General features: G+C 42.8%; 1 protein-coding gene across 1 annotated transcript in view; it reads left to right on the forward strand.

The window, feature by feature from the left end:
• BACE2 (beta-secretase 2) overlaps positions 1-16,327 on the forward strand; it is an 89,470-nt gene extending 73,143 nt beyond the window's left edge. Inside the window, exon 9 of the mRNA XM_036876915.2 lies at positions 9,006-16,327. Coding sequence (XP_036732810.1) covers positions 9,006-9,259 — 254 coding nt within the window. The 3' untranslated portion in view covers positions 9,260-16,327. The remainder of the gene's footprint in view (positions 1-9,005) is intronic.
• The last annotated feature ends 296 nt before the right edge of the window (positions 16,328-16,623 follow it).

Consider the following 16,623-nt stretch of genomic DNA (forward strand, 5'->3'; position numbering starts at 1 on the left):
AGCTGAAACCATCACCTCAAACAAGATGATAAACATTTCCATCAGACTGGGAGATTTCCCTGGACTTCTTTGTTCTGCCTGCCCCCCCGACCTTACTGACCTCCATCCCACCTGGGTAATCACTGATCTGCCTTCTGTCAATATCGATTAGTTTCACTTCTTAGAATTTCATATAAATTAAATCACAGTATGTATTTGAGAAGGATATTGTCTTCTTTCATCAGAATAATTATTTGAGATGAATCCATTTTGTTTCATGTATCAATAGTTCATTCCTGTTCATTGCTGAGCAATGTTCAGTTACATAGATATACCACAATTTGTTTAGCCCTATTGACCCATTGAACCTTTGTGTTGTTTCCAGGTTTTTTGTCAATAGAGCTGCTGTGAACATTAATGTAAAAGTCCATGGAGATGTATTTTCATTTCTCCTGGGTAAATACTTAGGAATGGAATGGCTGGGTCATGTGATAAGGATATGTCTCACTTCCTGAGAAACTGCCAAATTTTTCAGGTTGGAGTATCATTTTCCATCCATTGGCAGTCCAGCTCCTCTACATCCTCATCAACATTCACTATGGTCGGTCTTTTTAATGTGATAGGTATTTAGGGGTATCTCATTGTGGTTTTAATTTGCATTTCCCTAATGGCTAATGACCTTGAGTATCTTTTCATGTGCTTATTTGCCATTCACACATCTTCTTTGGTAATGGATCTTTTCAAAATTTTCTTACCAATTTTTGTATTGAATTGTTTTCTTTTTACTGAGTTTTCAGAGTTCTTTATATTCAGAGTACACATTCTTTATCTGAAATGTGACTGGCAAATAATTTCTGTGAGGCTTTGCAGTCTCTTTACATTTTCTTTCAAAGAGGAAAAGTTATTGATTTTGATGAAATAAAATTTATGAATTTTTTTCTCTTATTGTGCTTTTTAGTGTTGTAGCTAAGACAATTTTTGCCTGACCCAAGGACACAAAGATTTCTTCTTGTGTTTTCTTCAGGAAGTTTTACAGTTTTAAAAGTGTGTTATGTAGTTACTAAATTTGTAGGGATTTTCCAGATGTCTTTCTGTTTGTTGATATCTAATTTAGTATCAGTGTGGTCAGAGAACATAGTGTGAATTGAATCCCTTTTAAATGTATTGAGATTTGTCTTATGGCTCAGAATATAGTCTATATTGGTAAATACACTCTTGAAAACAATGCATATTCTGCTGTGTGGGTGGCCTATTCTATAATTGTCACCTAGGTCAAGCTGGTTGATAGTACTGTTCAGGTAGTCTATATCTTATTTTCTGTCTTTTCTTTTGAGAGTAATAGGGATATTGGAATCTCTGACTATTTTTGTGGATTTGTCTATTTCTCCTTGCAGTTTCAGGATTCTTATTTCATGTAATTATTTTTGAAACTCTTATTCAGTGCATAAACATTTAGGATTGTTATGTCCTGTTTATGAGTTGAACATTTTATCATTATGAAATTAGCATGTTTATCGCTGGTAATACTCTTTGCTCCATATCTATGTTGTCTGACACTAATGTAGCCACTCTGGATTTCTTTTGATTAGCATTCTCTTGATAGGTCTTCTTCCGTCTTTTGACTTCTAACAGATTTGAGTAATTATATTTAAAGTGAGCTTCTTGTAGTTAGTATATAGTCAGGTCTTGCTTTTTATCCAATTGGACAGTTTCTGCTGTTTTCACTGAGGTGTTTAGACAAGAGATCTGCAAAAACAACCATAGGCCAAATCTGGCATGTAGCCTATTTTTTTATATGGCCCATAAACTAAAAAAGTCAAAAGAATATGGGGTAAAAATCACATATGGTCCAAAGAGCCTAACATATTGGCTGTCTGAGCTTTACAGAAAACGTTTGTCAGCCCCTGGTCTGGACTGCTTATATTTAATGTGGTGGCTGGGGTGGTTGCCATGATGTCCACCATTCTGCTGTTTATTTTTCTCTATGTCTCATCTGTTCTTTCCCCCCATTTTCCTTTTTTCTGCCTTCTCTTGGATTGAGTATTTTTTACTTCTTGTTGTTTCTTTCGTTAGTTTATCAGCTCTAACTGTTGTGTTATTTTAGTGGCTGCTTTAGGATTTGTAGTATGGATGTTTCATATATCACAGTCTACCACTTCACATAGTAAAGACATACAATAAAAACAGTATACTTCCATTTCTCCCTTCTATTCCTTGTGCTGTCATAGGTTTACTTATGCATGTTATAAAGCACCTTACAATTGTTACTATTTTTGTTTTATATCAATTATCTACTTAATTAATCAAAGTTAAAACTAAGGGTGTTGTAATTGCCTATATATTTAGCATTTCTGGTGTTCATCAGGTTTCCATCTGATACCATTTATCTTCTCCTTGAAGGGCCTTCTTTAGTATATTCATAATGCAGAAGGCCTGTGATGATTTCTTTTTTTCAGCTTTATTGTGGTATAATTGACAAATGAAAGTTTTTTGTATTTGAAGTATACAACTTGATGTTTTGATACATTCATATATTATAACATCATAAAATAATATATCCATTATTTCACATAGTTGCTGTTTCTTTTTCCTTTTTTTGGTTTGTTGCTAACATTTAATATCTACTCTCTTAACAAATTCCAAGTATACAATATAGTTAACAATAAAATTGTTAACTATAATCACCATGCTGGACGTAAGCTCTCCAGAATTTATTCATCTTCCATAACTAAAACTTTGTATGCCTTGGCCAATGACTTCATTTCCCCCACCACCATCATACTCTCTGCTGCTGAGCTCAACATTTTTAGATTCTACACAGAAGCGAGATCACACAGTATTTGTCTTTCTCTGTCTAGTTTATTTCACTTGGCATAATGTCCTCCAGGTCCATCCACGTTGTCACGATTGGCAAGATTTCCCTCTTTTCTAAGGCTGGATAATAGTCCAGTGTGTGTATATCTGTTTATGATGCATTCTTTCAGCTTGTGTGTGTCTGAAAATGTCTTCATCTTATCTTCATTTTTAAAAGATAGTCTCACTTGGTATGTAAGTTTGATAGGATTTTCCCCTCCAGTACTTAAAGATGCTGCTCTGCTCTCTGACTATAACTTGCATTATTTCTGACATGGAATCTTCTATAATCCTTTTTCTTCCTTTGTACAAAATACTTCTTTTTGCTCTCTCTGCTTTTCATATTTTCTCTTTGCCTCTGGTAGTTAGCAACTCACTGGTGTAATCTACTTCATGTTTCTTGTCCTTGGGATTCTTTGAACGTCTGTCTGTGAGCTTATAGTTTCCCTCAAATTTGGAACATTTTTGGATATTATTTTTTCAAACATTTTCTCTGCCTCCCACCCCACCTCATGTGGGTACTCTGAATATATGGATATGTAGCCACTTTTAAGTGGCCACTTACAGTTTACTGAGGTTCTCTATTTCTTCAATATTTTGCTCTTTCTGTGTTTCATTTTGAATAGTCTATTATGTTTTCAAGGTCACTAGTCTATTTTGCTGTAGTTATATAATCTGCTATTAATAACATGCAGTATATTTTTTATCTTACATACTGCAATTTTTAGCTCTAGCAGTTTGACTTAGGTCTTTATTATAGCTTCTGTGTCTCTATTTAGCATGTCTAATATTCCCTCTAGCTCCCTGAAGAGAGAACAGAGTTGTAATATAATTGTCTTAATATCCTGTCTTCAAATTCTATCATCTGTGCCATTTCTTGCCAAGTTTCAACTGATTGATTTTTCCCCCTCATTTTAAGTTGTATTTTCCTACTTCTTTGTGAATTATGAATTGTGCTTTCCTGCTTCCTTTTGGATGCCAGGCATTGTGAATTTTGCCTTGTTGGGTGTTTGTGATGTTATGATTCATAACAAGAAATGTCTATTTGGTCTGTTCTAGCACACAGCTCCTGAAACTCTTGGAATTTCCTGAGTGATAAGAGGATAAAAGGTGTCCTTTGTTGTGTTAATGAGGTGGCTGGGAAAGCACCTGGAGAGGAGGGCTGGTTGCCAGCACAACCAACTCTGTGATTAGAGGGTTGAGACTTTCAGTCCCACCCCTTGACCGCCTGGGGTGGGAGAGAGGCTAGAGGTTGAATCAATCTATGAGATGATGGCCAATGAGATAATCAGTTGTGCCAATGTAATGAAGTCTCCATAAGCACCCAAAGTGTTAGGCAGAAAATTAGATATGAGTGGGTAGAGGGAGAATAGGCCAGTAAAGCCCACTAAAAGTGACTCAAGGAGTTAACCAGATAAAACTAGAGAGCCAGAAAGGGCTCACAGAGTTAATGAGTTAATCAGTTGAAGTTTCAAAGGCCAGGAGTAACTTAGAATGTCTGGATATTCCCCAGATAAAGAAAAGTATCCCAGCACAGCCCAAGTCTTCATTGTATCAATCAGATCATGCCCTTGTAAAATTTACTTTAGCTTGTAAAAAGGCCCATCTTATTCTTCAACTTAACCTTTATGCGTTTTTTCCTCTTCCTCCAGCCCCTAATCAAGTACCTTTGTAACCAGGGCAGGAGACAGACCTAGGAAGTGTAAATAAACCTATGTGGACAGAGAATGCTGAAGTCCCAAACCAACACAGTCACCTGAATAACCTTATTCTTAAGACGAAAGTTCAAAGGAATATGAATCACCTGTAAACATCATGGCTTATGCTGACCCTTACCCAAAAAAGCCCTATAAAACCCCAGACCCCAAACCCTCAGATGTGCCTTCTCTCTGAGTTGCCCACACTCCCCTTTCTTTGAGTGTGTCACTCTCTCTGTCCTACTTCAGATAAGTAGGGAGGAGCTCCTGAGAGCTAGGATTTGAGTTTGCAAGTTCCTGTCACCTGGGTGACCTGGATGGAACTGCAGTTATACAGCCTGCCTGAAAATCTCTTTTCTTTGCCTTTAGGAAGTTCTCAGAACATAATCTCACTCCATCCAGTGCTCTGCAGCTCCCGAACATCCTGGGGTGGTAGTTTCCACGCTGTGCAGATTCAAGCAGACACTGGGTGCCCGGCGACACTGGCTTTAGGGGTTGGCAGGGGATGTGCCCTGTGCCGAGCAGGAGTTCAGGGAGCTTCCCTTTCCTCCCTCTGTTTTTCCTTCCTCTCTGCTTTATTCAAGTAAACCTGCCTTTGTCTGCCTTCAGTTCTTCGTTGTGGTGGAGACAAGAACAGAGGAAAATAAACTCAACCCCCCCAACAAAAGAAGGGGTTCAGAGTCTGCTCCATGGGTTGGCGAACACATGGAGATGTGGGGAGAGCGGTGCGCTGGTGGGGGGCAGGGGAGCTCTGAGCCCTCCCCCACACCTTGCCCTATGCCTCTCTTCCATCTGGCTGTTCCTGAGTTGCATTCTTTTCTAATAAACCAGATGATCTGGTAAGTAAAATGTTTCTCTGGGTTCTGTGAGCTGCTCTAGCCAACTATTTGAACCCAAGGAGGGGGTTGTGGGCACATCTGTAGCCAGCCAGTTAGAAGCACAGGTGACAACCTGGACGTGTGCTGGCTGGATCAGGGTGGGGCCTACAGCAGCAGTCTTGTAGGACTGCGTTCTTAACCTGTGGGGTCTGGGGCTGTCTCTGGGTAGATAGTATCAGAATTGAGTTGAATTCTTGGACACCCAGCAGGGTGTCCAAGAATTGCTTATTGGTGTGGGAACCACCCCTACCCCAACCCCTGTCATCTCCCCACTCTCCCGCCACCATCTCCCCTCCATCATCTCCCCCCATACACACACTTTGAAACTGGGTCCAGGAACCCAAAAGAGTGCTGAATACTTTGGTGTTCTTACAAAGTTTGTGGATATTTGTTTACAGTTAATCCTGTTTTGTCTTGCCTCTGAGCTTCATCAGGTGGGATCAGAGCAGTGTTCAGTCTGTGGTCCGCATTTCCTGTCATGGGGGAGACCCTGAGCCGTCTGGCTGCTGCCCTGTGTGTCAACTTGGTTTTCTTCTCACTCTGGGAAGCAGCAAACAGGGAATGGTTGGCAGTAGGCGTTGTTCTCCGCCTGTACCCAGCTCCAAGCAGTGTTCCTTCTAATCCTTCTGCCTCTTTCACTGGCCTTTGCTCCTTCTTGACCGGCACCCAGGACCTGTGGACCACTACAGCCTCCCCTGCCTCTGCCTCCCCGTGTCGGGACACTGCCAGCCTCTGCCCAGGTTCCTCCCTCACCTGCAGCCCGGAAAAGGTCCCAAGGCGACTGCAGGACTCACTCCATCCATTTCCATCTTGGGATTTCCTCTCTCTCCTAGACAGATTTGCGGTATTTCCACAGCCTTTTTCTCAGACACTCTGTCCAGTGTTTTAGTTGTTTCAGGTGGGAAGTAAACCTGCAGAACCTGGTCCCTCTTACTCCGTCATGTCAGGAGGCACAGAAGGTCTCAAGTGATTTTTCATGTCTTTAAGCTTTACTGGCTGCGGCTGTTATATTTGCACAAAGCACGCCTCACCATCGTAGTTTGTTGAAGTTTCTCTGTTTATAAAGTGAATGAATTTTTAGAAAGACAGATGACCGACCTACTGTGGAAAGACATTTGCGATATAGCAAAGTTCTTACCATATGAAGGGTTCTTACAAATCAATGAGAAAAAGACAGAAATTGCAATAGAATAGAAATGGCTAGTCAATGTTATTTTTAAGTGGTTCCCCCTGCTAGTAATTAAAGAATTGTAAACAGTGTGATCATTGGTTGAGGACCATTATTCTCCCTTATACTTGCCAGCCATGTGGTTAGGGCAAATGTGGGAGAAGTAAGCACTCCCGTAGCAGGTGCATATGCGTGTGTCTGGGCTCCGTCTTTCAGCGCGCACATGTCAGAATGTATACAGACGCTCAAAGAGAGCAGACCTTGACCCATAGTTTTACTTTTAGTGACTCACTCTAGAGAACTTAAGAATATGAGCAAAGATTTAGGACCAAAACGATTCATACATCAGGGATTATAATGGCAAGAATATTAAAAAACACATAAATAGTCCTAAGTAGGGATGAGTAAACAAGTTTGACCCGTCCATGAAGTCTTTTGTGGTCATAAAAATGGTGGAAAATCAAATGACATGAAAAGATTCTTATCACCTGTACAGTGAAAAGAGTTTACAAAACAACCTGTACTGCACAATCCCATCTTTGTTTTTAGAAAATTGATTTACAGGAAAAGAGTATACCCTGAAATATGAATATTGATTATTTCCAAGTGGCAGATTTATGAGTGTGTTTTTATTCACTAATATTTTTAGGTTTTCTGCCACAAACATTTTTGTCTTTGTGATAAGAAAAATAGAACTATTTTTAGTTGTTTAAAGTGTTTGTTAAATATTTGTGTCTTCATGCTGTGGGCCAGAGATTGGCCAAGTTTCCCACAAAGAACCAGGTAATAACTACTTCAGGCTTGTGAGCCAGATGGTCTCTCTCGCAACTACTCCGCTCTGCTGTTAAAACAGAAGAGTTACCGCAGACGATATGTACACGAATGGATGTGACCGTGTTCCAAACAGAGAAAGCAGGCCAGATTTGGGCTGTGGGATGCTGCGGGCTGGCTGCAGCTACAGGCACATGGGGTCTAGACTAACTGACAGCCAGCATCCCTCTCTTCTCAGGTATTCGCAGACTCTGGTTCATCGCTATCCTCTTCCAGCACATTTAGAGAAAGCCAAGAAGCCACATAATCCAAATGCATTAATCAAGTTTGTTTTTCCCCTCATTTTTAACCATTCTTTTAAGGCTATTATTCCATTTTCCATTCCTTGGTAAAAAGGATCCAATTTGGGTACAAACTTCCAGTTATAAAATAAGTCACAGGGATGAGAAGTACAGCCTAGGGAACATAGCCGACAGTATTGTAATGGCTTGGTATGGTGATGGGTGGTGACTCTACTTACCGCGGTGAACACTTCGTAATGTATGTAAATGTCAAATCACTAAGCTGTACACCTGAAGCTAATACAGTATTACATCAACTATACTAAAGTAAATTTTTTTTAAAAGAAGGATATTATTTGGCAGGACTTAGAATCTTGAGGCCTTAGGCTTTTAGAAAAATTAAATGCTTAGCAACATTATTTTCTGGCTTTTAGAAAAATTAAATGCTTAGCAACATTATTTTCTGGTGCCTAGATATTCATTTCTGCAATTAAATATGGGTGAAGTGGGTGACGAAGGCTTCATCTTTTTCCAAGTAAAACTTAAAATGCCAAACAAATTCTGTACTCCTGAAAGGGATGGATAAGTCTAGTATAAATAAATGAAATGCAGAAAATTCCCAAAAGAAATCATCTCAGCCGCCTCCCTATACAAGAACTATCCGAGAGTCTGCTGACAAAGCCACTGGGTGAATTTCAGCTGCTTCCTTTTGTTACTGGTTTTGCCATGAATTCCACGCTGCACTCATTTTCTGCTCTTGATTCTGGATCCCCCATACACGGCAGAAGGGGCACAGGCCACGTGTGGGGCGGGGAAGGGTCTCCCGGGCCAGTCTGACCCAGGTGGCCTCGGAACCCATGAGTGTGGGTCAGGCTGACGTGAGCACTGTCCGTCGTGGAATCCACCAGAGAGCGTGTACTCAGGTCGGCTCCCCCAGGATGCATCCCCAGGATGCAGGCAGGCTCGCTGCAGCTTTTTGCCGTAGGTACTGCTACTCTGCGTACTTTTCCTCCCAAGCAGCCGGCACAGCGGCCCCTGCCAGGCTCTCACGCACATGCTCTTGTCTGCGTAGCTCTCCAGCCTCGCCAGGCCTCCACCAGGAGCAGCACTGCCGTGTGCGCCCTTCTGCACGCTGCTCTCCAACGTGTAGGTTCAGCACCTGCAGACGCTGCAACATGCTGCCGGGCCAGGTGCAGGGGACCGGTCCTCTGAAGGCCCATGGCCACTGAGAGCCCCCTCGGGGCAGGCTGAGTGCGTGGGCCTTTGGAACCGGAGCGTGGCTGTGCTTTGAGAAAGCAAGAGGTTGCCTCTTCTGTCGTGTGTTAGCGGTGGACTGCCCGTTTCATAGCTGTGGATTCTCCCCCTTCTGTCTCCTCAGAAATTGCAGGTGCTCCTGTGTCTGAAATTTCTGGGCCTTTCTCAACAGACGACGTAGCCAGTAACTGTGTCCCCACCCTGCCTTTGAATGAGCCCATTTTGTGGATTGTCTCCTACACGCTGATGAGCGTGTGTGGGCTCATCCTTCTCATCTTGATCGTCCTGCTGCTGCTTCCGTTCCGGTGCCGGCCCCTCCCACGCGACCCCGAGGTCGTCAACGACGAGTCCTCTCTGGTTCGGCATCGCTGGAAATGAAGAGCAGAGCCTGAACTCCAGCGACCCTGACTGCAGCTGTTGAGAGAATTAAATTTCAAGTGCAGCTGTGGGGGCGACAAGGCAGGGTTTCCTCCTGTGTCCATTAGTCTTAAATCTCTGTTCTCCCAGATGCCTTCCACCGTCACTGTATTTTGATTCTTGATTTTAAAGCTTCCTCCTTCACCCCTACTACCAAGAAAAATTATAATAAAAAACACCTCATTCTAAACCAAAAGAGAGTGAATTGGGCTTCAGGCTTCATGCCAGACTGTCCAGGTGTGTTACCATAAAAAAAAAAACCACAAGCCTTGACTAGCTCTCCTTTCCCTCCCATCTCTGGAGAAATGAGTGCACACAGTTTATAACTCCACTTTGCTAATGAGAAGCTGTTTGTATTAATTGCATTTAAGTGTATTTTTCACCAAGCTTCAACGTGGGTCAGAGTGGTACAAGGTGGCTGGCGATACGACAGCAGGAGAAGCCTGAGGCCTGATGACAAAACCGTCCTGTCCCCTTCTGAGTCGGACACAGGGCGGCAGTGCCCCTTTCTGGGGCTCTCTGGGCTCTGAGCAGGAGCCGTAAGCTCAAGGACGTCACCATCCAGCAGTCTTCACCAGCCAGTTCCTAAGGCAGAAGGCCATACCAGCAGAGTGAGGAGGAAACCTACTTTTCTGTGTTGGTACTTCTATAGTGTCGCTGGTATCAGAGTAAAAACCACCTCTGCTGAGACTCTGCCCAGGGCCCTGCACGAGGATGGGGGTGTGGGCGGCCTTTCCAGCCATTGCCCTCACCTGAAAGAATCCTCACTCCAACAGGTAACAGGTGCCATGCCTCCCATCGACCCAGGGAGCTGTCAGCATGCTGGTCATTATCCTGTGTGCTTACTCCTACCTAAAACTAATGAACAGTCTTTTAATGAGAAAACCAAATTCTATTTAACTAGCTTAGTTTCTTTCCCCAGCTCTCTCTGAAGGTAGATTGATTATTACCCTTTTGGTAACTAAGGAAATGTCTAAATGTCCATACTTGTGACCAGCTCTCAGGGGAAGGAAGACACAAGATATGCAAAGGCCTTGAAGGGGACATCGACTTTTTCTTGTGCTTTGCAACCACATCCTTCCACGTGCAGATGCTGCTGGATGCACATGCTCATCTGTGTCAGGTTAGCCAAGTTGTGGGACCTCTCCCCCACACATTTTTCCTTTGGCGTATTCAATCTTTGGTGACAAGTTGGGTGTACAATGGGATTCTTATTTAGGGAAATTCCTTCTTGCTATCATTTATTTGATAAACAGATTTCTTTGCCAAAGCAGAAGCCTTTAACTGGATACGAGTAGCCTTATATGAGCTGATGTAACAGGAAGGGTTCATCGCCAGTGTCCCTCCTCTGTGTCCACATTCAGTGTTCCCTTTCATTGCAATTGGGCTGAGCAGGACATAAAATAAAATTCCCCTAGAAGGGCTTCCTGCAGAGCATCTCCTCTGGCCATAGTGTTACTTGTGTTCAAAATAAGCTCCATGTGGAGGTTTGAGCCAATGTCTCGGCTCACCATATCCCCAGGCCACCTCCATACTGAGAAATATACACCCAGGACAAAGGGATGTGGGGCCACTTACACAAGTCCTGGTGTCCTTAGACTCTCCACTGAAGCTTTGAGCTGCATCTTAGAATGTCAATCTTCTGTGTTCTTTGGGTAGATAGTTTGAGTGTGTTGGGAATGAGGCCCTCTTGGGATGGGATGGCAAGAGGGGATTCAGGTATCAGGTGCATATTATCATGTCTGGTCTCAGCTGGTTGAGAGGTAACCGTTTCAAGAGACAGTGCAGAGGTAGAAATCTCTGGAAGCCTGTTGCTCTTCTTGGCTTTTTCATTGGTTCCTGTTTGGCGGCCCTTCTGCATAGAACTAAAGGCAGCAGCCTGCTCTGTGCCTTCCCATTGCTGTGGAAAATCTGAGCCCCTGGAATAAAAGGAGGGAATTGCAGGTATGACCACTTAGTTTTGCTATTTATTTCCTCAAACAGGCATCTTCTGTCCCATTTTCTCATGTGAGGTTTCTGAGCTAGGGATCATCTCTGTTGCAGCAGATTAGCACCATCCCCGGAGTGTGTGCTGATCGCAAGTTAGATGTCAAGGTAGGGTGTTAGAATGAAGGGAGCTTTAATGCTCTGTATTTCATATCAGATTTCGCTACCTTTTCATCTCAGATGTTATTGGATGTGACATATTGATGGAGAGACTTAAATTACAAAAGCATAACTTGGCAACAGGAATGAAATAGACAGCTGGATGTGAAACATTTTGCTGGTGTATCTTGCTGCTGAAAATTGGACTTTGAATCAAGACCCTGTTCGTGACACCCACTCCCTTGAGTTATGTAAAGGGATACTTGGCTTGGAGAACCTTCAAGGAGGCCTGCTTTGAACAGAGAGGGAAGTAGCAATCATTTGAGGGTGTCATTTTTCCCTTGTAAGACACTTTGGAAAATGCTGGAAGGTGGTCCTTTCCTGAAAGATGCAACTTAGCATTAAGTTGTTCTCAAAACCCTGTCGACTCTCTGATGGAAAATGGATACTTTTATGTAAACAATATATATTTTAAATAGGGTGAGGCTTTATATTCTTGATAACTTATTCAGGAGGCTGAAATAATATCCTGTCTCCAGTAACTTAGACTGTTTATTTAAAAAAAATAGAAGAGATGAGATGGGGACAGTCTATATTTTGCCTTGGGGATTTAAAAGAAACACGGGTGATTGGCATCAAATCACATGGCATTTACCATACACTATTTCCTATTTTTATGGACCAAAAACAAGTACCTGGGGTTAAAAAAACAGATTCCTTGCATGTGACCTTGGGGAATGCTTTCCTGAACACAGGCCACTCCCAAGCATTTGGAAGGATTTTATCTGATTCACCATGAAACACAGAGGTCTTGGTTGGAGATGAAGTGTGGGTTCAATGATGGTTCAAAATTAGGAAAGCAATTCTCAACAATGTGGCATTCACACCTCCACATGGCTTTTGGTAGTAGAGTCTGCAGAGCCCTTGTGATTTAGGGATGGCATTATTTCATTTAAGAGGTAAGAAAATATTATTTCATTATTTAATAGGTTCCCTGTGTGAATGAAAATTTGTTAAATTCCCTTTACCAGGCCCCAGTGGTGGAGTTGTCAAGCCCAGTTCAGTTCTAAGTTCTGGCCTAGTGCCACTTGATGTCATTGGGAATAAATGATTGTCCAACAGCCTGTTCCATAAGCAACAATAATTGAGTTTCACAGACTTTATCCCGGTTAGTGAGAAATAATTGGTTGGAATACCAGTGTGTTTTTGTCTTGCATAAACTTACTAGAATTGATTATAGAACTGTTCAGAGGAAAAACTTGCCACTAAGCTATTTTCTTTTTTTAAGGAAAACAAGTAAAATGTAAAAATTACGAGTTTTGCCAAGAGATATACTACATTTTTAGTGCCAAGAAAATTATACACAACAGAAGTTATTGTGCACATTTCTGGTGGGTTTTAAGAATTTCGGGTTTGAGCTTGTGGCAGTTTACCAATTAAATAGCAAGCTGAAAAAATACATTTTGAGAGTAGGGAAGGAAAATAAAAATATAATAAAAAGTATGCTAACAAAATAAGCAAGATTAGTTCTTTTGGAAAAGTTGCTGTCAGTCCAGGAATCCTCCAATTTCTTTTACCTGTAAAGCAAAGCTGAATCTGTTGGAGGTGTGGTTTATCTTACACAGCTGGAAACACCGAAATTTAAGAATAATTCAGTCTGGCATCATGTGTCAGATGTCAGCATGGACAGACAGAAAATGTGGCCCCTTCCACTTGCATTGTCCAAGCCAGGTTGATGATTGGTTCATTTAAGGAACAGAGAGTAGAGGGTGGTTGGGACTTGGAAGATTCTAGAATCTGGGAAGGGAGATGGGATAAGACATTGTAGCCTCAGGTCTGCAGATGACTGCAAAATTCTGAACAAGCTGAGAACATCCCAGGATGCTGTAGGCAACTCATTCCATCCTGAGGTGTTTTTTTTCAGCACAGTCTGCTTCTGAGGTTTTTTCCAAAGGAATCTCTTAGGATTTATGATTTGTCAAAGAGAAAGGTGCTTTGCAGCCCATCTTTAGAAGATGTCTGGCTGGACACAGTCCTCAGGCTGAGGCTCGGGGTTGTGCACTGGGAAGTTCTTAGGGCAGAGTCAAGAGGCGAAGCCAAAGGGGGCAGGCATTACCTTTGGGGTCTGAGCACCTGCAAAGGGCTCCTGCCAGCAGCTGTACTGGAGTCACCCTGAAAGCTGGAGCAGCCCCGACAGCCATTTCCACTGGGTCCTGCTGGGCAGCCCACAGGCTTGGGAGGCATCCCATGGGTCTGTGACCACAGTTCTCCAGCACCATGTTCTGTCAGAGACACTTCCAGAAAGAGTGTGTGAGAGAGAAGGCCCCTGAGCCCCTGGCATCCGTGCAGGTCCCTACATCCTGCAGCTCGCCAGGGCCGCTCAGGAGGCTCCGCAGGGAGTCTAGGAAGGAGCTGCCGCTTTTGGCCCTGGGCAAGCACCTGGGTTGGTGATAGCTCACCCTGGGGCCGTCGGAGACAGCTTGGTATGGCTGTGACCTTGATTACTGCACGTGCAAGGAAGCAAAGCCAGGCCTTGTAGTGACATCAGTGTGTCTGGGTGGCGGCCAAGGGCAGGTGCCCTTTTAAAGGGTGACACTGTGGCATGTGGACTGTTCTGAGCTTAAGGCAATCGTGACCCTGCGGACACAAGAGAAACCTTTGCCCTTCCCTAACTACCCAGGAAAATCTAAATTTTGGGTCTTTCCCAAAATAAAAGTTACTAACAGAGATAAATTCTGTCTGGTAACCCATCTGTGCAGAGAGCAGATTCTCATCACCAAACACCTGCTCTTCCTGCCCCGCGTCTCACCCCCTCCCCCTGCAGCCCCCCTATCCGTTCCTGGGCTCAGGATGGTGTTGATAGCTCCTTGTCCCTTTCTGTCTTTGGACCTCTCATGTATGTGGCCCATACGTTGGTTCCCATATGTACGAAATTAAATTTGATTTTCTGCTATTAATCTGTCTCACATCAATTTGATTCTTAGACCAGCGAGAAGAACCTCGAAGGGTAGAGGAAAATGCTTCCTCCCTGACATCTGCAAAACCTCTAGTCACATTAGTTACTGGGATTAATTACGAGTGTTGTGAGGACACGCGGCTTCATCCGAGCAATGTAGTGCTTTCTCCCCCACCCCCGAGCTTTCCCTGGTTGCTTACAGTCAGATACTCCAGAAACCTGGTGTTTGTAAACTGCCTCGTACTGTGCGATCCTGCAGCACATGTTCCCTTAAAGAGTGCTGCGCTGCTCACGGCCGGGCCAGGAGGCCCAAGAAGCTTCCTGAGAAACTCAGAACCAGCCCACAGCAAGGGCAGCTCCAGGGCCTCTGACCGTGGGCACTGGACAGCCTTCCCGTGACCCGGAAAGCCTTCGGGTTCCTGTCGGGCCACAGCTGCCCAAACAGGGAGGCCGGAGGTGCCCACTCCCAGGAAAGGGTGCGATGACAAAGTACCGTTCTCACCTCTGGGTATCTGCTGGTCACGGTTTGTGCCTACGGTGCAGTGGTGACAAGGAGCCAGTTCCCTTTGCAGGTGGAGAATTTTTTGTATGGGATCAACTGGGGACAGTCTAAATGGTATGTCGCACAGGTGTGCCCCACACATACCAATCTGAGTAGAACATTTTGCCAGCCTGGATTTATAATCATCAATTATATATTTACAAAGTATAGGTTTAAAACTAGACCTTGAATAGGTGAGCGCGGCTGTCATCCTAATGGCGTCACTAAAGGGGACTTGAGACCTGGGGAATCTCTGGAACCTGGCCTCCTTTACCCCTCATGTTTTTCCACAGAATTTACCTCGTTTAGGTTGGAATATATGTATTTTTGTTCATGATACACACGTGGGTCAGAGTATCATGAGAAGGAAAGTGTCTCCGAAAGGCAGGGTTTATTTTTCTTCTTGGTTAAATGCTTTATGTAGCGGTTTTCTGAACATTTCCTGGTAAAACTAAGTTTCCGCTTGGCTTCATTTTACCTGTTGAAGTAAAATTTTACATGACCTTCATATTTTTTAAACGAACACTTCTGAATGAAAGTTAAAAAAAACAAATGTGAAAAGATTATCTTTTGGAGATAAAATGAGCAAAGCTGATTAAGGATCTTTTAATCTATAATGAAAATCACCAAGAAAAAAACTTCTTTACCTCCTGTTTCTTACACACTTGCGTGTTCTTCGCTGCCCATGGTAACAGCTTGGAATTGTTTCATCTCATTTTCCTAATTGTAGCTAATGTGTCATCTAATGTGTAATGGGTTTCACCTTCTTAGCAGGTCAGAAGTTCTGTTTGTTTAGTGTTTGAATTACTTAGTACATATGAGAAGAAAGAGAAAGAATGAGATTTGTCGTGCTCACGTAATCTAAAATGATGTATTTATGCTTACTACAACTTCTGTTCATTCACACAGTTATATGCACTTAATGTTTAAAATCCCCATGTTCAGTTAGTTTTAAAGCAGTCACTCATTTTTTTCTTAAAAAGGGTGACTTTGCTGCTACTCTAGTGGTGTTTGTGTCTGGTCAAAGAGCTGCAAGCCTTGTATTCTGAAGCAGATGCTAAGAGTAGAGTTTTGCACAATGTATTCATGTGTGTATCTCAGATGAACATCCCTTAGTACACAATTCCTAAGTGTAACTTGTATTTCTGAAAATGCTTAAGATTATTTTATATTTTTCCCTTTTGAAATTTCCTCTATTTTTAGTATACCATGTTGTTTTAAATCGAAGTTGTACTCGGACCAAGAGTTGACATAAGGAGGTATTCATTCCATCTTAGACGTGGTTCTGCAGCTCCTGAACGATGTCCAAATTGTTGTGTGCTTCAGAATGGAGTTTTCTAAGATAATCTTATTTTTATACTTGTATGCTCCACCAATTTACGATGTACACCATTGAAAAAGAAATTTAAAAGTTTGGCTTGTTTGAATAAATAATACTTCTAACTTGTTGGGTTTGGAATTTTTTTACTATTTAGTTCAAACACTTCTGAAACTGCTGGTGGTGACATGTCAGTCTGTTCACCTCCTTACTTTACTGTAGGTTCCTGGAAAGTGTCAAAGATAAAATTCAGCGGAGGGAAAACCAGAGTCCAGCGATTATGATGGGAAAGAGGCTGGAAATGGGGGCCGAATAAAGTGCTTCAGCAGGTGAGAACCATCCCCAGAACGGAAAGAACACGCTATAGGAAAGAAACCCAATAAGCACGTTTAAGCCACTGTGAGCACTGGGCAGGGTGTTCAGCC

The sequence above is a fragment of the Manis pentadactyla genome, chromosome 1 (assembly GCF_030020395.1).
Source record: "Manis pentadactyla isolate mManPen7 chromosome 1, mManPen7.hap1, whole genome shotgun sequence".
Classification (NCBI taxonomy): domain Eukaryota; kingdom Metazoa; phylum Chordata; class Mammalia; order Pholidota; family Manidae; genus Manis; species Manis pentadactyla.